General features: G+C 39.3%; 1 protein-coding gene across 1 annotated transcript; it reads left to right on the top strand.

Annotated features, from left to right (window-relative positions):
- The first annotated feature begins 24,026 nt into the window (after nt 1-24,026).
- On the top strand, nt 24,027-25,274 carry LOC147889035 (protein BPS1, chloroplastic-like). The gene has a single exon (XM_087392403.1). The coding sequence runs from the start codon at nt 24,027-24,029 to the stop codon at nt 25,272-25,274; it is 1,248 nt and encodes a 415-aa protein (XP_087248529.1).
- Nucleotides 25,275-25,783: the final 509 nt, after the last annotated feature.

Below are 25,783 nucleotides of genomic sequence, written 5' to 3'. Positions count from 1 at the left end.
AGAAGGGCAGGATGTTTATGTCGGATGTGGGCATGCCTGAATTGAGTGCAGCAATGTTTGCACATGGAACTGGTGTAGTTGCAGATATTGATATCTGGCATAAACACATTGTTCATGTTAATGTACATCTACTTAAATTAATGCAGGCCCAAAATATTGTTGTAGGATTGCCTAAGTTCAAGGTTGCAGAAATGCATAAGGTATGTGAAGCCTGTCAATTTGGAAAACAAGCAAGGAAACCATTTCCTAGCATGTTCAAGAGAGTAAGAGGCCATTGGAATCAATCCACTCTAATGTGTGGACTACTAAAGTTGTATCTATTGGAGGTTGTCATTATTTTGTCACTTTTATTGATGACTATAGCAAAAAAGTTTGGGTGTATTTTATGAAAAAGAAAAGTGAAGTGTTTGGGCATTTCAAAGATTTTAAAGCTATGGTTGAAAAAGAAATAGGCTTGCAAATAAAATGCCTAAGGTCAGATGGAGGGGGAGAGAACCTGTCAAATGAGTTTGCAAGGTTCCTATAGGAGCATGGCATAAGGCAGCAATATTCATGCAGTCATACCCCACAACAAAATGGACGTGTAGAAAGGAAAAACAAGCATATTGGAGACGTATCTCGTGCCATGCTTAACGAAAAAGACCTGCCAGATTAGTATTGGGCTGAAGCAGTTGCTACAATAGTCTACATAATGAATAGGACTCCCACTGCAGCAATACATGGCATGATGCCAGAGGAGAGGTATACTGGTAGGAAACCAGATATTTCTCATTTGAAAGTTTTTGGTTGCATTGCCTATGTTCATGTGCCAGATGAGTTCAGATCCAAGTTGGATCCAAAAGTTGAGAAGTGCATCTTTATTAGTTATTCTTTGTAGTAGAAAAGTTATAGATGCTATAACCCTTCTACTCATAAGTTTATAGTTAGCAGAGATGTTTTTTATGAGATGAGTAGCTGGTATAAACCAGTAAATGTGATTGATGATGTAGATGTACAAAATGGTAATGCTACACAGAATTCACAACAGCATTCACAAAATATTAGTGGACCTATAGTGTTGTCTAGCAGTGGTTCACATACTTTGCCATGGATAGGCATATTGAGATCAAGAGGATCTCCTCAACCCAATGTAGATAGTGGTATGTGAGTATCACAAAAGGGAAAAGAGGAAGTAGATCAGCCCATGGTTGATGTGAATGCAGGTCATTCTTATGTGGATGGTGAATCCAGTTGCTCAGAACACATCCTTGATGATGAGTTGGGTATTCCTTCTATTGTTACACCTGGAGTAAGGAAGACAAGGGATGTTTTGAGAGCACCTAGTAGTGAGCCTATTTTGCGTAGGTCTACCAGAGCTAGGTATCTTGTGGATAGGCTGAAATATGAGGGATTTACATCCATTCACTATGCCTATATGCTCAAAGTGATACATGAACCAGAACCCACTTCTTTTTAGCAAGCCATGTGAAAAGAAAAATGGGAGAAAGCCATGGATGAAGAAATGGATGCCTTGGAAGTGAATGCTACATGGGAATTGGTGCCTTTACCTAAAGACAAGAATGCAATTGGCTGCAAGTGGGTTTATAAGGTGAAGCATAATGCAAATGGTTCTATGAATAGATACAAGGCAAGATTAGTTGTCAAGGGGTATGCATAGACATATGGCATTGATTATGAAGAAACATTCAGTCCGATTGCAAAGATGGTGACCGTAAGAGCAGTCATTACTATGGCTGCATCAAAGGGATGGTCTTTACATTAGATGGATGTAAAGAATGCTTTCTTGCATGGTGATTTGCAAGAAGAGGTCTATATGGAGCAGCCACCAGGTTATGTTCATGTTGTTCATCCTGAGTTTGTTCATCCTGAGTTTGTTTGCAGGTTGAAGAAAGCATTGTATGGCTTGAAGCAAGCACCTAGAGCATGGTCTGACAAGATAGGACATTATCTTATCACTATTGGATTTCAGATTTCCAAGGTAGATTTCTCACTTTATGTGAGAAAAAAAGAGAAAGGCATTATGTTGCTTGTCATTTATGTTGATGATTTGATCATCACAGATGATAGTGATGAAGATATCCTTCATGTGAAAATGCTATTGAAGCAGAAGTTTGAGATGAAGGATTGGGTAGAGCTACGTTACTTCTTGGGCATTGAGGTGATTAGATCCACAAGTGGGATATGGCTCTTACAAAGGCAGTATGGATTGGACATGCTATCTAAATATGGGATAATAGGCTATAAGCCTATTTCAGCTCCTTTAGAACAGAATGTGAAGTTGAACGCAGATGCAGGTGAGCTTCTGAAAGACCCTACTATGTACAGGGGACGAGCATTTTCTGAGCGAAATCTTCCGAGCGTCCGAGCAAAGGAAAAAAAAAGCTTCCAACTATGCATAAATATGGCAAAAATCGATCAGAAGAAAACATAGTTTCACTTAGAAATATGCAAAGTATTATAGCAATGCCTATTTTATACAAAAATCTTTAGGTGAATCTGGAGGAATGGTGAGAGCATAATGGGATGGCTTTTGAAGAAACCCACATGTCGAGTAGGCTTCTCTATGAAAATTCCCTTATGATCCTTCTTACAACTTTTACTTAATAGGGGGTGACATTGAAAACCCTCTCTCAACCTATCTTCATGAAAGAGTTTCTTCAAAGAAAACTCATTGAAGCAAGCCATCCAGGTAGTTTCGCCAGCGAAACCCCTTTGAAGCAAGTCTCCCAAGGTAATTTCGCTGGCGAAACTACCTTGGACAGCACTTTTAAAAGTGACATAACTTTCATATCCAATGTCCAAATATAGTCATTCAACCACTCAAATTGATCGGAACACCCCATTTGAGCACATCTATGGAGTTATATTTTGGAAAATCTTTCATATATAGTATTAAATATTACATGTATTTTATGAGAGTGATATATAAGCCCAAGTTAATACTTATTTATAGTAATTTAATCTTCTTTAGAAACATGTCCATAAATATGCTATAAAAACACTAAAAAGATATTGCCATATGATATAAATGTGTTAATAAGTAATTATATATTACATTGAGAGTGATTATGAGGAATGTTTCTTAAAGGAATCAACACTTTTTTAAGGTAATAACAGGGGTACAAAGGGATGTCTCTAAATAAGAAAATTATGTTGTGTAAAAATGAATGAGTGACTAGTCTGTATATTTTTATGATAAAGGGATCTAGTTCTAGTGAAAATAAAAGTGTAAAAACCATGTTTCCTAAAGAAAAACATTTTTAAAAATCTCTTGAAAAACACGCTCGGATAAACCTGCTCATAGGTTTTTGCTCGTAAAATTGACGCATCCCTATGTACAAACGCATAGTAGGAAGTTTGATTTATATGACTATTACTAGGCCAGATTTGAGCTATGCTGTTGGGTTGGTAAGTCAGTTTATGCAAGCCCCAAGGAAACTGCATTTAGATGTGGCTAGATGCATACTAAGGTATGTGAAGTCCACATTGTAGTATGGACTATTTTACGAGACTAGTGTTCAAATATAGTTTCATGGATACACTGATGCTGATTGGGCTAGTAGTATTTCTAATAGACAATCTACCAGTGGATATATGTTCTCTTTTGGGAGTGCTGCAATCACTTGGAGCAGCAAGAAATAGCCTACAGTTGCCTTGTCAAGCACAGAGGCTGAGTACAGGGGTGCAACAATGGTTGCATGTGAGGTAACTTGGTTGCATAAGCTACTTTATGATATGCATCAGATGGGCTAGTTGTCATTTATTGTGAAAACATGAGTAGTATACACTTGGCAAATAACCCAGTCTATCATTCTAGAACAAAGCACATTGAGGTACATTATCACTATGTGTGGGAGAAGGTTCTAGTAGGTTTTATTGATCTAGTTTATGTCAGCATAGAGGATCATGTAGCTGACATATTCACAAAGGCATTGGGCACAGAGAAGCTGCACAAGTTCAGAGACCTACTTGGTGTGCAAGGATTGGGATTGAGCTTGAGGGGGAGTGTTGAGATATCGAGCTCCACTTGTGATATGCCAGGGTGACCGTTGTGCATTTATGTCACCAACTTGTTAACTATAGATGTGATTGGTATAGTGCCCATGAATAATAGCTAGATGACAGCTATCTTTGTGTACTCTAGTTAGTGGCTTAGTTAGTATGCCACCTAGGTTAGCTGAGTTTGGTTTAAGACCCACATATAGGATTCACCTATTCCTTTTGTACTTAGAGAGAGTTCTTTTGGCTTTCACAACTAAGAAGAGGAAAACTGGTTTCACCCTCCACCTTTGTGTGTATTCCCCCATTGTGTATGTGAGAAAGCTACAAGTGAGACTCCTTACTTCTCTCCCACTCTCTTCACATCCAAGTATGTCTTTGATTCATTTTCATAAGGGAGAAAGTGACTCTACATATGTGTTTGTTTTTAGCACTTTGTCTTTTGATGATCTTTGAGGATTTCCTGTAATGAGAGTACTTCACATGTGGTATTTCATGATCTTTGAGGATGTTTTGTATGTTTTGATGCCACCTTACTTTCATACAAGCTACCTTATTTTGTATGAGTAGCTTACATTTAAACTGATGGGTCTTTGAATTGAGTAGCTTACATTTGCTTTGATTTCAAGTACACACATGAGCAATTGTATTGTAGAAATGTTAGTATGATAGACATAATGCTTTAAATGTATCTTGGATATATGTCTTGCTCATTTTAGTTATAGCTCAAATTTATGTGTTGGTCACATAAAATGTTTTGGTTAATAGCACTTCATTTATGGACATAATTTTCAATTTTGGGCTTTAGAAATAATTCTCGTGCATTGCTACATAGACATGAAGTATTTAATCTATTTACTATTTCAATTATATAAATTATTGAAAAATAGTTAGCTATTTCACTTTGGAAATCTAAAATGCCTACCTTTCATTTACATTGAAGTGCTTTTGAACATGCCAATGCAAAGTATGCCTTTTGCTTTCATTGGGAACTAAAGCACTTGTAGTAGGTAAGTGCTTTAGAAATTTGAATCGTGTTGCTTACAATGACGAGCAATGCCATTTGAAATTTTTGGGCGAGTATGCCTCTTATTTTCATTATGAACTATCTTAGTTTCATGTAAGCTCAGAGAGTTCACTCAATAATTTATGTGCCTATCATGTGAGTTCAACATAAGGGAATATTTAATTTCATTTTTTCTCACATTTTCACAAACCGAAAGGTGCCAAAAAAGGTATCAAAGGAAGATGTTGTTGACATTCGACACATCCATCTAGCATTGTTTGTTGAAGATGAGGCTGTGGTAATGCATGGTCTTTGAGAACTTGCTTTAATGTTGCGATTGCATTTATAGTGCTTCCATGGCATCTAAGCTTGTAGGTATTTCCATGAATTGTATGAACCAGTTTTTCTTTCACCTCTGTCCAGATGGTCCAATATGTGCCATGTGATCTAGTCTAATTAACCATTGATATCCTTGATTACAAATGGATCTCCCATTAACAATGGGTTTCAATCTAGGTTTACAATGTCTTGTCTTCAAATCTTGATCAGTGCCTTGATGAAGAAAGCATGAAAACTCTTGAAGAAGATAGTTATGTCTATTAGGCATTGTCTTACTCCAAATACCAAGGCGTATGGCTGCACAATTCCAACTTTTCTAATGCAAAGTCTCTTACAACAAACTCACATAAGCATCCTTTCCATATTCTTCTCGGATAACATTACATGTCTCTTTTGTTCTGGAATTGATGCCATGATTCTTTGCCTCTTCACACTCACATACTTTATTTTTGTAAATAGTGTCTTGTATTTTCAAGTTGTAAGACCATCAGACCTCAAATCCATTTCCCTTGAATCTTCATCTCTATAATCAAATGTTGTGTGGGCTTGAGAATTATTTGATGCCTTATAATATCTTGGAAATGGCACTCTGGTAGACATGTTCATTGATGCCAATTTGTTGCCAATGCCTCTTGAATTTTATGGCTGAACTCTTTCTCCTTCGTAACTTAAGATTCTACCATCTATATTCTCTAGCATGCTAGCAAAAATATTATGAACAACATGACAAGTCTCAAATTCTCTGCCCCCTTTGCCTTGCATTTGAGTGGTAACATTATGATCATTGCCACTAATATCATCAATTACTATTATTGCATCACTTATCCCATCCATCTTTAAGTGTATTTTTCTTTGTGGTCCCATCTTATTATTCTCAAACAGGACAAGTCTTCTATATCAGTAAAGCATTTTTGAGTCACTTGCAACACAGGACAAGTCTTCTATACCAGTGAGCATATTCGAGTCACTTGCAACACAAGACAAGTCTTCTATACCAGTGAGCCTATTTGAGTCACTTGCAACACAGGACAAGTCTTCTATATCAATGAGCATGTTCGAGTCACTTGCAACACAGGAGGACAAGTCTTCTATACTAATGAGCCTATTCGAGTCACTTGCAACACAAGAAACCTTTTCTGCATCAACATATGTTACTATAATGTCCTCAATACCTATGAGCATGCCACTATGATACTCTTGATCACTACTATAGCTTCTTATCAATTTGGATCCCATTTGTGTTATAGTCCTTTTCTTCTGATAATATTTTGTTGTGTCTTCCATGACATTGAAGGAATCTGTCTTGGGCAAACTTGATTTCAAGAAAGCTGACCCCCATTTACAAGTACTATGAACTTGTAGACGAGATGTAGTATTATGGATGTCTAGATGTGAAGTACTATCCATTGCATTTTGAATGACACCTGCACTAGTCAACTTAATTATCTTCACTATACAAAGAAAACTCTGAGCATAGCCCTTAAAGTTGCCAATTGCTAAAACTTCTCCGAAGCGAGATAACATCTCTACTTTTTCCCCCTCAAAATAAGTTTTCTTGATATCTTGAAAGTATGTCTTTGGAACAATTTCATCTTGGTCCCAAAGCATTCTATGTGCTTGCATATCAAATATGTCACATTGTAAGATATCTCCCAATGTTTCAAAGTCTCCATGTAGATATTTTAAATGTACTTTAGGATTTATAACGTTGGTGATTATCACTACACATCTTCTCTCACCACAACGTTGGAAATGACACACATTCAAAGGATCAAGACTATGAATTCATCCAAAAGCCACCACTTCATTCTTCTTATATAACACCACATCCATACCCTCTGTTAGGGTGAATACTTGTTTTATGTACAAAAAAAGATTAGCAACTCAAAAAAAGACACAATAAATAATCATTGAGCTTATTATTACTTAATAACTTTTATATCAAAACTAGTAGAGAAGGCATTAAACCTAAACCCAACGTCCTAAACTTTAAACAATTAATACCAAAACATCTTAACCACTGTAAATCCTAAACTATAAACATTTAATCCCTAAATCCTAAACCCTAAATCCTAAACTCCTAAACACTAAATCTTAAATCCTAAACCCTAAACCCTAAACTCTAAATCCTAAACCCTAAATCCTAAATCCTTAACCCTAAATACTAAACCCTAAACCCTAACCCTAAAATACAACAAAAAATTAATGATTTTTTTAAATTTGTGCAATATGTTTGATATATCCCCCAACCTGTTGCACATGCAATAAGTTAAGGATGCACCCAACCTTTTGCAAAAGTCAAGGAATTTTCTTGATTTGTGCAACAGGTTGGATATACTCCCAACCTATTGCTCAAGCAATAGGTTAGGGGCAGGTTGGGGGTGCACCCACAACCTTTGCTTGAGCAACAAGTTGGGGGCTATATCCAACATGTTCCACAAGTTAAGAAATTTCTTGATTTGTGCAATAGGTTGGATATATCCCCCAACGTGTTGCTCAATGTGACCCGAACCTGTTGCTTGGGGGATATATCCAACTTGTTGCACAAATCAAAAAAATTGGTTGTATTTTAGGGTTAGGGTTTAGTATCTAGGGTTAAGGACTTAGCGCTTAGGATTTAAAATTTAGTGTTTAGGGTTTTGGGTTTATGATTATGGTTTTAGGGTTTAGGACTAAGGGTTTAGGATTTAGGGTTTAGGGTTTAGGATCTAGGGTTTAGGGTTTAGGGTTAAGGATTTAGGATTTAGCATTTAGGGTTTAGGGTTTATGATTATTATTTTAGGGTTAGGATTTAGGGTTTAAGTTTTAGGGTTTAGGGTTTAGGGTTTAAGGGTTAGGGTTTAGGGTTTATTAGATAAGGTCATGAGCTTAGAGTCTGGAATCTAAGGTTTAGGATCTGGAAATTAGGTTTTAGAATTTAAGCTATAGGGGTTAGGGTTTAAGGTTTAGAAATTAGGGTTTAGGGATTAGAAATGTTATATAAGTTTAAGGTTTAGGGATTAGAAATATTATATAAGTTTAAGAGCTTAGATTGTATAACCTAAGATCTAGGGAACTTTAGGATTTCAAATTTAGGGTGTAAGATTTAAGGTATATAGATTATATAAAATATGCATTCCAAAGTATTTAGTTTAAATATATATAGACTATATATTAAATGCTTTTCAAAGTGTTTTGTTTATATCCAATACTAGGTATGATTCTTTGTAAAGGCTTTACTTTAAGTAATTATAAGTCTACCTAGTCAAAGTATCCTACTGATTAGGAAGGCTAAAAGCACACCAATTCATATTTTCTTACATTCATGTTGCACGGTGTATCAGAAGAAATGAAGAAGTATGTAATAAGAAATATTCAGAAGAAATATGTATTCCATATCATGGATTCATACCATGAATATCTGGTGGTTGCTAAAGTAGAAAAATGATATGGATTCAATGATACTGTAGTTTTGTGCAAAGCCTTCAACAAAGTTTGAGGCTTTTGCAAAGTATTACATATTGTAACAAAGATAAGCAAGTATGCTAAACCTCTTCCAGATTCTATGGTTTTGAATACCTACCTTTACATTCTGTAATTCTTCATTCTTCGACTAACAAGTATTATACACATGGAAGAAAAACATACATGCTAAAAGCACGTGTGTAAAATTTAATATCCCTTATTTTTTAAATTAATTAAATTATTTGATTGACTATCTTTTTAAAATTTAAAGGTTACTAGTATATAACATACATAATTTTAAATGTTATTAATATATAATATTAATAATTTATATATTTATTTAAATTTATATAATAATTACATTATTTTTATTTTTATTTTTAAGTTAATAATGTATATTTTTATTAAAACTAAAATTTAATATCTAGTTAATAGCAGGAAGAATATTGTAGAGATTTTTCATAGTAAGAACTACCTTACAAATACATTCGCTAATTCTTCATTGTTTGAAGAATAAGTATTATATAAAGCATATATGCTAGAAGACCTCCCTTTCAAAAATATTTTCATTATTTTATTTTTTTTATTAATGTATTTATATATTTTTTTAATATAATATTTATATTAATTTATAGATTAACAATATATATTTTTAGCAAAATTATGTTTTAATATTAGTTAATAAAATTTTATTATATTATGGAATAAAAATATTATAAATGGATTTCTCATATTAATAAAGTGTCGTGAGAAGAGTTTTGGGAGAGATTTATGGTTAAATTTTGTTTTGAAGTTGTTGTGTACACAATAAGTAGGGAGGTTTGAGTAGTTTTGAGGTTAAGAGAGAAATTTGTAATAGATTCTTTTCTTTTCTTTCTTTAAAAAATATTATTGCGTGCTTAATAGGCTGGGAGAGCTTGAGTTTGAGAGAAATTTGTGACAATAGGTTGTGAGAGTTTGAGGTAATGAGGAAAATTTGTGGGAAAAAAGACTTAATGCAAAAGATGGTTTTTTGAAGTTGTTGCGTATGCAACAGGTTTTTGAGAAAAGAATGAACTTGAAAAAAAAATCAAATTTATAAAAACTTGATTCTTAGAAGTTCTTGCATACGCAATAGGTTGGAAATGAACTCACCTCTTACAACATTTTGAAAATTTTGAGAATCCTGCAACATGGGTTGATGAGAGGAGAGAAGCATGGAGTGTGAAAGAATGAACTTTGAATGAAAGAGAGAATGAAGAACGTTCTACTTATAGTGAACCTAAAAGAACTAAATAGACCTAAAAAACTAAAAAAAAGCTGACTTGACCTAAAAGCTACCCATTTCCTATAAAACTCTACTTCTCCTCATTCTCTCTCACAACTTTCCTCGAGCTCCTCCACCACCTCCCCACCCAGGTACTCCCTCCCTCCCGCCCTTCCCCTCTCCTCCCTCCCCTCCCTTTCCCTCTCCCCTTGCCTCCCATCCCCTCTCCTCCCTCCCCCCCCTTCCCCTCTCCTCCCGCTTCCCATCCCCTCTCCTCCCGCTTCCTCTCTCCCCTCTCTTCCCCTCTCCTCCCGCTTCCCCCCTCCCCTCCCTTCCCCTCTTCTCCCTTCCTCCCCCCCCTCCCCCCTCCCTCCTCCTACTTCCCCCCTCCCCTCCCTTCCCCTCTCCTCTCGCTTTCCCCCCTCCCCTCTCCTCTCGCTCCCCCCTTCTCCTCCCTTCCTCCCTCCCCTCCCTTCCCCTCTCCTCCCGCTTCCCCCTCCCCTCTTCTCCTACTTCCCCCCTTCGACAACGAATCCTCCCCCTCCTCTCCCTCCCTCCCCTTCCCCTTCGATACATCTTTTTTTTTTTTTTTGAGCAGGGAGGTGGGGAGCAGGCAGGTGAAGGAGAGGTAGAGGGGGAGACAGGAGGCAAAGAGGTGGAGGAGAGGAGGGAGGCGGGAGGTGGAGGAGAGGAGGTGGGGAGGCAGAGGAGAGGAGGGAGGCAAAGGAGAGGAGGGGGGGATTACCCCCCTGAATCTATTATGCACACAACAAGCCGGCTCGCAAGCTAGCCTGTTGCACGTGCAACAGCTTCAGGGGGGCTTAATCCCCTTCCCTAAGCCCCCAAAGGGGAGGCCTGTTGCGCGCGCAATAGGCCTCCCCTTTGGGGGCTTAGGGGAGGGGATTAACCCTCTCTTAAGGAAGTGGGGGCCCTTTCGGGCTCCCCAACTTTTTTTTAAATTAAAAATGTAAAAAAATAGAAATAAATTTAATTTAAAAAGAAATTTAAAATTTAAAATTAAATAAAAATTTGAAAATAAAGTAAATTTAAATAAAAAATTAAAAATAAATAAAATTTAAAATTTAAAAAAAATAAAATAAATTTTAAATATATAGATAAATAAATTTAATTTAATTTTAAAAAATCGAATAAAATTTTAGAAAATTTAAATTAAATTCTTTTATCTATGTTTATAAAATATTTTGAATTAAATTATTTATGTAAAAAAATATTAGATTAAAAAATAGTATCTAGAAATATAAAAATATATTTTAACTTTTGAAATTTTAATTCATTTGTAATTTTTAATATTTAAATATTTAATTAGCAATTTTTTTAATATTTTGAGTTTGAAAATCATTGTAATTCTCTTTTTTTTTTTTGATTGCTTGCAAAAAACTATGGCTTCGAGTTTTGGTTCCAAGGTGTCTTTCAAATATCTTAAACATGCTTGGTATTTTATGGAGTGCAAATCAAAGTATTTTTTGGTGATCACTACCGAGAACGTGTCAAGTGTGAAATATTCTCCAGAGGCAGTAAGAAATGGTGGCATGGTCTCAACCATCAACATTAAAGAAAACAATTTGATAGAAGTTGTGTGCAAAGGGAAGAATGACGATGTGGTCTACAGTTACCAGTTACGCACAAGTACTTCTTGAAGCCCTTACCAGATTCAATTGAAGGATCCCAAGAATTACTTAGTGCCTTGGAAGCATTGAAGAAAATGTGGGATGCATTTCCAAGTGGTGGTGTTGTACCTTTAGCAATAGTAAGTACACCATCTATAACATGTAGCCCTCAAGTTATACCGCCAATATCTGTGGTGATAACTACGGTATCTCCGACAAGAGTAACTATAATATCTACAGTAGTAACTACAATATCTCCAACTGTACCTACACCATCAACTGTTGCAACTACAGGAACAAGAAGGAGTGATCATGGAGTAGAGAGCCAAAATAACTCCTACTCCACGTGCAGATCGTTTAAGTGCAGGTTGTTTAAAACCAAGCAAAAAATTGGATGGTGATGATGAGGAGGATCCGCAAGAAGATATAAGTCTCACAGACTTTTCTATAAGTGTGGCAGACTTACATCCTTTAGAGAATGAGGGGTACATTTGGGGATTTTCATAATTCAGCATGGCTACAATGCTTATTGATCTAGCTTCGTTGTTCACAAATCAAAGAAAGCTAGATAAGACATTTGCACACAAATTGTATGAAGATACAAGGAAAACAGGAACTCCAGTTGCCACTAATATAACTCTTCGTCCTATGGCATTCAAGAGACTTCAAGAAGATGATCCTACATTGCTTGATGTCAAATTTCAAAAGCGCGTGGACTTTCTTGATGCTTTTGAGAACTTCAGAAGGAGTGACTTTGTTCGTAGAAAGGCTTTGTACCAAAGCCGATGTGGGACTGACATCGAGAAGAGATACATGCTAGCAAAGAATAGATTCTTGGAAAGATGCAGGTTTGAGCCCATTGATGGGCAACACTTTTGTGAAGCTTGTAGGATCGCCCTTGATGACGGAAGAAAAGGAAACTTGCCATAGATTGAGTGGATAACCTTAGACTATCATCAAGTCTCCCCATGAGATCAACCTAAGGATTCCACTGAGGAATTCCAACACTCACTGTATTATTGTATTCATGAAAAGCCTTGAAGTCACCATCCAAATCAAATAGGTACTCAAGATATAACAAAACTAGATTGAAAATGAAATTCCCAAAGTATTGGGATTTTTCCAAATTCTCTAATACACTACAAGGCATAGGCCATTTTCCGACGAAAATACCGATGCTTTTTACATTAAAATTTTTTTTTTTTCACAAGCGCAAATGTCGCTATAAAAGTCACTAAAAGCATCGGAAAAGAACCGTCGCTATATAGCGGTGATGATAAACATCGCTATATAGCGACATTGTTAATCGTCGCTATATGGCGACACTGGTAAATGTCACTATATAGCGACGATGGACAGAACTTTAAAAAAAGGATTAGTGGAGCTAAACAGGGCTTGCTATGGCCCTATTTAGCCCCACTACTTTTTTTTTTTGGGTAATTACAAAACAAAGCTTTTTTATAATAAAATTTCCCTTGCGAAAAGGGTGATACAAAATCACTCAAATGAAATGATCGAGCAACAAAAGCATATACATGTCGAATATATACAACATTGTTTGTTACAAAATTACCCTTTCGAAAGGGTGATACAAAATTGCTCAAACGAGCAGATATACAAAATGACATACAGGGCGAAGAAAATGCAAACTGCTACTATCACTACTACTACTACTACTCATCCGAATCCAAATCGTCCTTGTCTTGTTGACCTATTCCTTGGTCCTCATGAGCTGCACCTTCTCCCTGATCCTTGTCACATGTGTCTAATCCCTGGCCCTAGTGATCGCTAGCTCCGATGATGGGACGCTTGAGCTTTGACCCTAAGAGTGAACCATATAAATCGAAAATTAGATTGGAACTTAAAGGATAAAACAATTTAAAAAGTGAGATTACAAGTAGGAGTAGACTTATACCATGCGAGCAGCCACCTCAGCCCAATCTACCGTTGCTCCCATTGCCTCTTGCTCAATAAACCACGGCTTTGTTACTATCCGAAATGCGCATCACGTCTTTGCATCTATAGGAAGACGACCCATCGCAGCTTGCTGTGGATCCAATTTACGAGAGTTAGAGTTAGCTAAAGTGCATGTAATATGTAGTAAAACAAATAGAACAATACATTAAATGAGAAGAAGTAGACTCACCACGGTTGCCTTGAACGGCAACCGTCCACGTGCACCAAAGTGCGAAGTACCTACGACGTCCAGCTGTCTTTTCGCAACCCTCCTCTGACCCTCGAACAATTCGGGATTGTCCCTATTCTGCTTCTTGAAGAACTTCCAATCAACTTTGTCTGCCCAGCTGGGTTTAGCCAACCCCTTTGTGATGGAAGTACGCAAGGTTGATCTACGATGCTTTAAGACCAAACCCATGCGCTCTCGCATATAATTCTCATTAAACTCCCAATTTGGCGGGTTAGGGTATTTTTATTTTAATTCATCGATGATCGCCTGCTTCTTTTGGTCATCTTGATAGTGCCAATCAGTAACAATGCCACTCTTGAAGTGATGGCTCATCAACCGCCTCATGGTGGCCATCACTTCTTTGCTCTTTCTATCTTCTATTATCTCTCCCCGACAGCTGTGATTTGATAGGAGAGATCCCCTGATGAGTAAGGAGGACTGATGGTAGCAGAGTTAGAAGGAGTGGAAGCTGTGCGAGCGCTTCCGGAGCGAGGAGTAGCAGTGGGAGTAGGAGAGTGCAAGGGACCTGACTGATACTGTGTCTCTAGACCAAGTGGAGACCTGTAGGAACATGAGTGTGCTGACTCGTCTACATCTCTCGAGTCAGCACAACATAAGCTACCCTTCCTACTCTTCCTTCCCTTATGAGAGGCATGCGTAGGTGATGAGCCCTCGGTCGAGGGGGCACGAGGGGATGGTTGGGCAGTACCCCCAGCCGTCGGTGTAGGGAGGGAATTGCTGAGGTCCTCTGAGATAGCAGAGAGAAGAATCTTGTTGCCTCCTCATCGCTCATCTGCGCTACAAACTCGTCGGGACTCCCGACAAAGCCATGCGTGGCTAGCAAAGGAGTTCCCCAAGGGGTAGTCGCAGTGCTACATGGAAGAGGAGTCAGACTAGGGGTAGTCGTAGTGCTAGGTCCAAGAGGAGTCCTCGGGGTAGTCACCTGAGAGGAATCAAAGTCCTCTAGAGCATATAGATCGTGAGCTCTCCTCTTGCGAGGCTGTCCATACTCGTCGGATGAGTGACCTGATCCCATGTCTAACATAGACACAAACATGAAAACAAAAAACAAAAAAACAAACATAAGCATAGGCATAGGCATAGGCATAGGCATAGGCATAGCCAAAGAGGGAAGAGAAAGAGGAAGAGGAAGAAGAGGAAGAGGAATCTGAAGAAGAGGGAGAGAAGAGGGAAAAGAGAAGGGGGAGGAGAAGAGGAAGAAGAGGGAAAGGAAAGAGGGAAAGAAGAGGAAGAAGAGGGAAAGGAAGAGGAAGAAGAAGAAAAAAAGGAAGAAGACAGAAAGAAGAGAGAAAGAAGAGGGGAAGAGAGGAGAAGAGAGAAGAAGAGGAAGAAGAGAGAAAGAAGAGAGAATAAGAGAAGGGGGAAAGAGAAGGGAAAGGAAAGAGGGAAAGGAAGAGGAAGAAGAGGGAGAGAAGGAGGAAGAAGAGGAAGAGGAAGAGAAGAGGGAAATGAGAAAGTGGAGGAGAAGAGGAAGAAGAGGGAAAGGAAAGAGGGAAAGAAGAGGAAGAAGAGGGAAAAAACGAAGTGGACGAGAAGAGGAATCTGAAGAAGAGGGAGAGAAGAGGAATCTGAAGAAGAGGGAGAGAAGAGGGAAAAGAGAAAGTGGAGGAGAAGAGGAAGAAGAGGGAAAGGAAAGAGGGAAAGAAGAGGAAGAAGAGGAAGTGGACGAGAAGAGGAAGAAGAGGGAAAGGAAAGAGGAAGAAGAGGGAGAGAAGAGCAAGAAGAGAGAAAGAAGAGAGAATAAGAGAAGCGAAAAAGAGAGAATAAGAGAAGGGGGAAAGAGAAGGGAAAGGAAAGAGGGAAAGGAAGAGGAAGAAGAGGGAGAGAAGGAGGAAGAAGAGGAAGAGGAATCTAAAGAAGAGGGAGGGAAGAGGGAAATGAGAAAGTGGAGGAGAAGAGGAAGAAGAGGGAAAGGAAAGAGGGAAGGAAGAGAAAGAAGAGGGAAAAGAGGAAGTGGACGAGAAGAGGAAGAAGAGGGAAAGGAAAGAGGGAAAGGAAAGAGGAAGAAGAGGGAGAGAAGAGGAAGAAGAGAGAAAGAAGAGAGAAAGAAGAGGGAAAGGAGAGGGAAAAAGAGGAGAAGAGAGAAGAAGAGGGAAAGGAGAAAGAGGAAAAAAAGAGGGGAAAAGAGGAGAAGAGAGAAGTGGGAAAGGAAAGAGGGAAAAGAGAGTTTGGAAAAGAGAACAAGAGGGAAAGAAGCATAAGCATGAGCATATATCTCCTTCTCTTATGCTCATGCTTATGCTTATGCATAAGAGGAGTCTTATGCATAAGCATAAGAGACGGAGACATATGCTCATGCTTAACTTATGCTTATGCATGAGCATAAGAACATGAGCATGAAAGAGGGAAAAAGAGGGGGAAAAGAGGAGAAGAGAGAAGAAGAGGGAAAGGAGAAAGAGAAAGAGCATATGTCTTCTTATCTTATGCTCATGCTTATGCTTATGCATGAGCATAAGAGAAGGGGGAAAGAGAGAATAAGAGGGAAAGAAAAGAGGGAAAAGAGGGGGGAAAGAGGAGAAGAGAGAAGAAGAGGGAAAGGAGAAAGAGAAAGAGCATATGTCTTCTTATCTTATGCTCATGCTTATGCTTATGCATGAGCATAAGAGAAGGGGGAAAGAGAGAATAAGAGGGAAAGGTAAGAGGGAAAAGAGGGGGAAAAGAGGAGAAGAGAGAAGAAGAGGGAAAGGAAGGAGAGATTGGAAAAGAGGAAAGAGGGAGAGAAAGAGAGAAGAAGAGGGAAAGAGAAAAGAGGAAAAAAGAGTACTTCTCTTATGCTCATGCATAAGCATAAGCATGAGCATATGTCTCCTTCTCTTATGCTCATGCTTATGTTTATGCATGAGCATAAGAGAAGGGGGAAAGAGAGAAGAAGAGGGAAAGGAAAGAGGGAAAAAGAGGGAAAGAAAGAGAGAAGAAGAGGAAAAGGAATGAGGGAAAAAGAGGAGGAAATAGATTGAAGGAAAGAAGAAGGAAAGAGATTGAGGGAAAGAGAGAGTTCCTACGCCCATCACTATAGCTAGCACTTAAGGCGCTAGCTGCGGGCCAATGCAAATAACAAAAATAATAAATGGAAAAAAGAGGAAGCACTTACTTGAAATAGTACATCCCACTCGGTGTTGTGGACTGGCCTTACGAAAAGAGAGGAAACATACCATTTTTCAAATAAGATGTTAGAGGAAGGAGGAGATTACAAAAGTAACTTCTTGAAAGGAGGAGATTGAGGAGACAAGGACAAAGAGAAGGAAGAGAAATACAAAAAAGAGGTGAGTCTTCTTTCTTTCTTAAAATCTCGTTTTTTGTTTCAATCCTTTGAAAACAAGCATGAAAACTAGTTTACAGGTTTAGCAATACAAGGAGAAACACTCACAAATCTAAAGATAACAAACAAATAACCTACATTGTTGAAACAAACTCACCTCTTGAAGAACTTCCTTTCAAGAAACCAAAGAGGGAAAAGGATAAAGAGGGAGTACAAGAGCTAGGAGAAGGGTGAGGAGTGGAGAATAGAGTGGGAGGTTGTCAGAAACAGGTGGGATGTCGTCGAAAATAGGTGGGAGGAGAGATTGCCTTGGTTACTTGAGATATTAGAGAGATTGCTAAAGAAAGCGCCGCGCAACGGGAGTCTTAGGTTTTAACCCACAGCGTCGCTATATAGCGACGTTTTTAATTAAAAATGTCGCTATATAGCGACGGAACAAAAGAAAAAGTGACTATATAGCGACGCTTTAAGTCACTTTTTGTTCTAACATGAAGGGAAGCTCATAAATGCTATTTTATAACTGTTAATATATTTTCTTGCAACTTATGTTGTGATTTTATAAGTGTAGATGGAAGGGACGAGTGGAAGCTCGTCCGATGATGCGCCAATGCCCAGGAGCACGAAGTGGCTTACGGAGAGGTTATACTGTCATTGCACTCATTGCAAGCGAGAAGTATGACATCAATGTCGTATTATCGTGCGCCACTTACGGATGTATGGGGAGGAGCCCGAACCAGTACCCACCGTTGGTGTTGCACATGTTGATGGACCATCGGTAAGTCAAAGCTATTTAAGTTCACAATCTTATTGGATACCAAGAAATACAAGATCTTATATTTACACGAAATCTTAAAACAGGATGAGGAGGGTGACGAGGGTACGCATATGCCTTCTCTTTTAGCAAGACTATAGTCTCTCAGATGATGACGAGGGTATGGTCGACATGATGGATTCCATTTTTAGGGGCACTACATCCCATGTACACGTGATGTTAGAGTCTGAGATCAAAATGTGAGAGTTGCAATCAACAAAATTATACGAGGGTGCTAGGATGTCTAAACTACATGCTTGTCTCTCAATCTTGAATCTGCAAGTAAAGTATGGGTGGTCAGATACAAGTGTCTCGGCCGTAATGAGGTTAGCTCTTGCATTAATTTGACTCATTATTTGGATATTGTTTGTTTTGAGAATCATCATTTGGATAATGTATACCAAATCATCATTGTTCGAAGCCTATGTATGTTTGAATTGTCATAGGTTGCTCCAGAAGATGTTGCCTGCACCAAATACCATGCCCGCATCAAGAGATGAAGCAAAAAAGATGCTAACAATGGTGGGTATGGATTATGATACCATCCATGCTTGCTGTAATGATTGTATTCTCTTTCGTCGTGAGCATGGAGATTTGGCTAGTTGTCCAAAGTGTGGGGAACAATGATATAGAGATGACGTGCAGGGTGAGCGGATACCGATAAAGGTCTTGAGACACTTTCCCATCATTGCAAGAATACAACACATGTTCCGATGCAAATCCATAGCAGAGTTAATGACATGGCATGCATCTCATCGGTCCACTGATGACACATTGAGGATTCCTGCAGATTGTGCAGCTTGGAAGCATCTCATCGTTCCACTGATGACACATTGAGGATTCCCGCAGATTGTGCAGCTTGGCCGGACTTTCCGAGGGAGCCACGCAACTTACATCTTGGGCTCACCATGGACGACGTGAATCCTTTCGGGTTACACTCGACATCTTGGTCGACATGGCCCATAGTCGTGGTGAATTACAATATCCCACCATGGCTAACAATAAAAAAGGGACACCTCATGCTTGCACTACTTGTGCTAGGAAAGTACAAGGCAAAAAATATGGACGTGTACATGGCACCTTTGATAGAGGAGTTACAGATATTATGGAGAGGAGTGCAGGTCTTTGATATTTTTAGAGCTCTTAGACATTCCAATGATATTTTGGTCAGGGGTATCTTGATGTGGACCATGCATAACTACCCAGGATATGGAGAGTGTGTAGGTACGTGGTTGTGTCTTTACATGTATAATGAGGGATTATGCTTTTATGACTCTCTTTTGCACGCATGTCTTGTACTAACACATTCATGCACGCGTGCAGGACTTGCTACAAGTGGGTACCATGCTTGTCTTGTTTGTGGACCGGCTTTGAAATCGCTTGCACACCACTCCAAACATATGAGGAAAAATGTTTATGAAGGTTATGCTCGATACCTTCTGCTCGACCATCTCGCACGTGGAGGTTAGCTTGATCTACCACCATCATATTTGAAGGCAAGTGACTAGATTCAAGCTTGGAGGGCGAATGGAGAGGAACCTCCTCCTGGTATGAAGAGGCTATCGATCTTTCACGAGCTTCCTTATTGGGGTCAGTTACAAGTCAGTCATCTCTTGGATCCCATGCATATCTTCAAGAATGTGGGGGCTACTATTTGGGCACACTTGGTTGGTTCCAAAGACTCGAGAGGAGTGCGAGAAGATTTGCATGCTATGAATAGGATGTCTTGTTTGTGGCCCCAAGTGCATGCTTCGGGAAAAGTTGTCCTCCCGAAAGCAACATGGATCCTCTCTACGAGAGAGGAGGCAGCGGTCAAGGCAGACATTGCCTCTTTTCAAACACCGACAGGGTACATGCGTTGCTTGAAAGAAGCATTTTCAAAGGACAATAAGCTTAGTGGGCTCAAGTCCCATGATTGGCACAAGGTCTTATAGGTATTCTAAGTAGAATTAGTGTACCGATAACCGTGATGCATTAGCGTAATTATTATTATGTTATATTGTTGACATGACTTGTTTGTTGCTTTGATAGTTCATCCTCCCAATTACAATAAAAGGGTGCTTACAAGAAGATGTTAGAAATCCTATATTCAAGATCTGTGGTATTGTGAGGTATGCTTACTATCAAATCTATAGACTGATTATGAAAATATCTTACATGGACATGTGAAATAGGTGTATATCTCAAAAAGAGATCTCCATATCGAGCATCGAGAAGGCTAGGGTGGAATCCATCGAAGCCATATGCTTGCTTGAGAAGCACTTTCCCTCGAGCATTATGACAACTCAAGTCCACTTGCTTGTGCACATAGTTGATGAGGTGGCTATGGCAGGTACCGTTCATAGTCGATGGATGTTTTTTCTTCAGCGGTTTATGAAAAATTTAAAGGGATTTGTAAGACAAAGAGCAAGACTAGAAGCAAGCATGGCAGAAGGATGGCTTGTGCAAGAGTCATTAGTATATATCACAGAGTTTCTTACATCCAGGGATCCCGATATGCCGCAAGCTTGGCATAACAAGGATGATGATCGCATCGTTGGCGAGGTTCCCCAAGGAAAAGGGATTGAAAGAAAGATGAGCGAAGAGCAAATGGAGAAATTCAATAAGTTTTGTATCCTCAATAGCCCTGAGATGCAGAAGTGGATTGAGAGATATGAAGTAGCCAAAGCAGAAAGAATAAATACAAGGACGAGATTCAGAGTAATGTACATGCGATCACAACCATATCCACGGGATCTGGCTCTTCTCCCTACTCACATGTCACTTGATTGGCTACAATTGGCTCTATGTAAAGCCAAACGTGATGGAGAGACAATAAACGAGCGTGAGCGAGAGTTATCATCTGGATGTATGGTGCATGTAAGTTTCTTACCTTTTGACGTAATTAAGTAATTATTTGTGGCAATATACGCTATAAAATAGATGCATCTTCATTGTTTTAATGATGCTCTTTTACAGTACAAAAAGTACAGTGCATTATGGTCATATGGACGACATTTTTGCGTGGAACGCATCGATTCAAAGAGAGTCACGTATGATTATGGAGTCATGGCTAACTTCACACAAGATAGCCGAGCAAGTGCTTCGGATACCAATCTTCTCTCCTCACAGTTTGATTATTGTGGAACCATATGCGACATCTATGAAGTTGATTTCAGATGATTTAGTACTTTCATTCTTGATGTAAAATGGTTTAGAACTATTTACAACGGTCCCCATGCGACAGTGAGAAAAGATAGTAGTGGTTTCTTTGCAATAGACTCCACCAAACATTGGACCGATGAAAGTGATACTTTTATTCTTCCCGAGCATTGTGAGCAGGTGCATACTAATGATTTAATTATTCGAAGCTTTCGTTTTTAAAGATCCATTGATACATGTACTTGAGCATAATTTCATATATATAATTGACAACATTTGGCACCCATCTTCAATATAGGTGGTTTTTCATCCGAATCGTTCTGATCCAAGATGGTGGTACGTGATCCAAGTTGCACCACGAAGTAAGCAAATTTTTGAAGATAGAGATGTGGATATGGAGATGCCACTACCAATGCCGGATCCAATTGACGAATCTAGCGAAGAAGATGTAGATCATCATATGAGCCAAGAGGAAGATGCGCATAATGACATCGCACGGGAGAAAGATGGAGATCACGATATTGAGGAAGAAGACAACGATCATCAAGAATCACCACACTTTGTTGAAGAAGATGGTCAAATACTTTTATGTGAACATACGATGCTAGAGTACAATGATGATATAGGAGATCAACTCGGTATAGAGTTGGAGATAGACTTGTTTGGCGCCTTACACTTGGCTCAAAACAGTTGATGTAAATGCTCTTAATTGATTTTTTTCATCTCAAACTTGGACATGAATATATGAGCTTCAAAGGCTTGATGTACATGCTCTCATTTTTTTATTCTCTATGAGATCAAACATGTATGAAAATTTAAAAAAATTTATCATTGGAAAAAAAAAATCTCTCTGGAAAATGTCGCGATAAAATAGTATATTAGTGTCGCTGTATAGTGACACTTAAAAGTCGCTATATAGCAACTTTTATAAAAGTCACTATATAGTGACTTTTGGCAAGCGTCGCTATATAGTGACGCTTTACGGAACCCGCTTTTCATACTGACAATTAACACCATGCGAGCGATAAACGTCGGTATGTAAACATCGCAATAGGATCCGTGTGTAGTAGTGATATCGTGTTATTTAATCTCTTTTGGCATTATTGCAATTAAATTTGCATGTTCTTCATAGTATAATGGATGATGTGTTGATTGTAATGTGCATCCAAAAAAATCTTATTGAAAAACACTAGCTCAATTGAATATTCTCAGCACGATTCAACACACAATATTACCAGGTAAGCTTCTTTGAATATAGTATGCATCATATGATCAAGTCTACATTTTATGCACCATATGGAAAAATAACATTGATTTTTCATGCGTAATGATTATAATCAATTCTATATCTTATGTACAATTGGAAGAAGAAATTGTGAAATTTACATATGAAGAAGACATTAAGCCCATTGAAGTAGAAAATCTGCTATCTGAACATCTACCAAAAAACAAAGCTAAACCTAAAAACAACAACAGAGAAAGTGGAATTAGGATTGTTAAGGCTTTTCTCCGATGTAGAAGGAAAGCAAGGAGCCCAGTTAGTCACAGATTGGCTTCTTTGGGACAAACAAAAGATCCCCAATATTTCAAAAAAATCTTGAAAACTTTGAATGCAACAAACTCTCATATCATGCAAGTTCAAACTATTGTAAGCGATTTAGCATGTCATCAAACTAAGGACACTGGGAATGTCATTCAATGTAACAACATTGAACTCAAAAGCAACCAAGGGCAAGAGAAACTAAATTGGACTTGACTACTTGGAATGTATCATATGTGGGACTATGTGTTCTAGATGGATGGATCCTACATATTAAAACTTTCGATTGGTGTTGCTTTAATATCTTCACACCGCCCATTGAGACAACTTCTTAGACTACAAATTTCAAACTTATTATCTTGAAAATAATACCATTTTTTGAAATTATTATCGTTCCTTTAAATGAATTCAGTTGTAAATGTGATATTCCGGATAAGAACTTAACATTGTACATGCTTTTTTCTAAAACTATCTCCATACGAATATAGAAATTATGAGCATTCTTTCCCTCTTACATTTGATAACACAAATATATTCATCTTCGTTAAAAAGTTGAAGCGTTTACAATCAATGGTATTTCCGACGCACATGTCTAAAGTTTACATCGCGAGCAATACATGTAGTGAATACACTTTTCTATAATCAATAGTGTTTTACATAGCAACAACACATGTATCATGTATCATGTTTTGCCACAGCAACGTGCGGGTAGCACAATAGTACGCCCTATGCTTGTATGTGATGCTTCGCATTCTCGTCCTTGGAGCAATCCTCTTCACTATCACAGTGTGCTGCAAGGACCGAATGCAAGTCATTGTCTGCATCGTTTCCAGCTAATATTGGATGCACAGCCCAAGAGCCAATATGGATGTAGCTACAAGGGTTGCGTAGCCATGAGGATCCATTGTAGTGGGATAGAGTGTTGAGCGTGGGAGGAATGGTGGAAGGATGGAGGAATGTAGAGCGTGGAAGCAATGTGGAGAGGAGTGGTCGACGTTGCTATAAAACAACAGATGGAGCTATTGGGTGACGGGAGTGAAGATGAGAGCGAAGGAGCAGTTCTATGACGTTGGAGCCAACTGATCCACCAATGAGTCGTGGAGCTGGTGAGCTAATTCTGGGGCCTCGAGTCCTCGAACCGCGAACCGGTGGCACCGATTTCGGAAGACGGAGATGTGGCAGCTGGGACGCGAGCACTGCAGTTGCATGGGGACCGGCTTTAAACGAGGCCAAAGTGGCATCAAAAGGAGTCGGCCGGCTGGAAAGATCTCGAATCTCACCTGCGCCATCCCTTTGTAAGTTTCTCTTCTCATACCTGTCCTCAGCTTCATATACCTCCATTCCCACCTCGTTCTTGCCATCTACACCACTCCGCCTGTGGCTTTCAGACGCTTTTGCTTAATGGCTATGGCTAGCTCATCCATCCTAGCATGCCTTAACGCCGCTCTGCAGTCCTGGCCTTCCTCTCGCTTCTCTTTCCGAATGAGTACAACTAGTCTTATTGGCGCACGCCATTCCCCTCTCAACGTTCTCGAATCCCAACTTGCAGATCAGCTCGACCAGCTCAAGGCGTCTCACAATGAAGGCTGTCTCAGTTTGCGATGGCTCAGCCGAGCGATGGGTGTAGTTTTATCCACGCATGTGAGGGTGGAGTCTTTGCTCCAAGATCTTGAGCAAGCGTTAACAGAGGAGGGGAACTTATGCAAATGGCTGGATGAAAGCTTAGGTGATAGCGTGAGACTCTTGGATGCCTGCAAGGTTATGCAGGATACTGTCGTGGATTTGAAAGCCTTTCAAACCTTCCTCCAGCTTGCGCTGCGGTCCATAACGATCGAGCGACCCTTCGGCGAGGCGCACATTCGGCGGGCGAAACATGCGCTGTCTAGTTGCATCCAACTCCTTTATACAAAAGATGAAGATATGACACAGAGTGGCCATCGAAGGTCTAAGCTGGAAAATTGCGCGTCCATTTTGAGGAGAATGGGGGAGAAGCTCAACGTCGAAGATCCTTCAAAAAGGACCGTCTTGGTTGCAATGTACGCAGCACAAATAACCACGATACTCATCTGTGGCGTCCTGACTACAGCCTTATCCGCGAAACCGCGACGTTCAATCCCCGGCATCAGTGTCGCCGGTCAATCTAGTTGGGCTGTTGCCCTTTCGAGCTTGCAGCAACGAGTGAAAGAACAGATAGAGAAGAAGAAAATCAAAGGTCAGAGGGTCACGTACTTAATGGAGGAGCTTGAAAATGTGGATGCTACTCTAAAATGCCTGGAGGGATTGGTTAGAGGGGCGCTGCTCGCCCATCGATTTCCGATGCGAGAAGAGGACGAGGAAGCGATAAGGCAAGCGGTTGGAAATCTTACAAGGTATTCCGATCAGTTAGGCGAAGGTTTAGCAGAGGTAGAACAACAGATAGCTCAATTGTACGCTGCCTTGATTGCCAACAGAGTGGTCTTGTTGGATGTTTATCGGAAGTCATGTGATCCGAGCCTACAATATACTAGACTCTCTAACCCTAGTAGGCGGTTGGGCGTTCACCCACCTAACCTGGCTGCCTACTCTCACCGTAGTAGATGCTTGGGGGTTCACCCACCTGACCTGGCTTCCTACGTTCAAATCCCTTGGGATGCCCGTTGCTGCTTGTCAACTTAGGCCATTGGCGGATGTGCCCCTCATAGATGGCCATGTGTGTGACCGAAGAAAGAACACTCTCTTTTTTTGGGGGTGAAATTTATCTCTCTCTCTCTCTCCTTGGGAGCTATTTTTGGTTGTAAGAGGCTTACACTCAAGCCTCCTCGTGATTGAAGGCTCTCAGGTTTTGGCATGTTAATAGCCACTTTGTACAATGCAATGTAACATGGATTTTGTCTATGAGATCGAATGCACAATACTTGCTTTTGATATGATAAATGTAAATTAGACATGAACGCAATCTTTTTAACTATTTGCTAAGTTATTATATGTATATGTGATATTCGCTCTGTAATGTAGCACTGCAATTGTTGTATATCTTCTTAAGATTGTGTCTATAGTTGGAAATTTTACAAAAGTATTAATCCACACAATATAAACTTTTGCATGATTGGTAAGAATCATTATGTTTCCCTCACATTATAAACTACATTGAGTGAGCAAAAGTGTGTATTCAATAAAAAATTCCC

The sequence above is a fragment of the Dipteris shenzhenensis genome, chromosome 21, assembly GCF_047967505.1.
Source record: "Dipteris shenzhenensis isolate YYH24624 ecotype China chromosome 21, Dip_SZ_1.0, whole genome shotgun sequence".
Classification (NCBI taxonomy): Eukaryota; Viridiplantae; Streptophyta; class Polypodiopsida; order Gleicheniales; family Dipteridaceae; genus Dipteris; species Dipteris shenzhenensis.
This window is presented reverse-complemented; position numbering and strand designations above follow the sequence as displayed.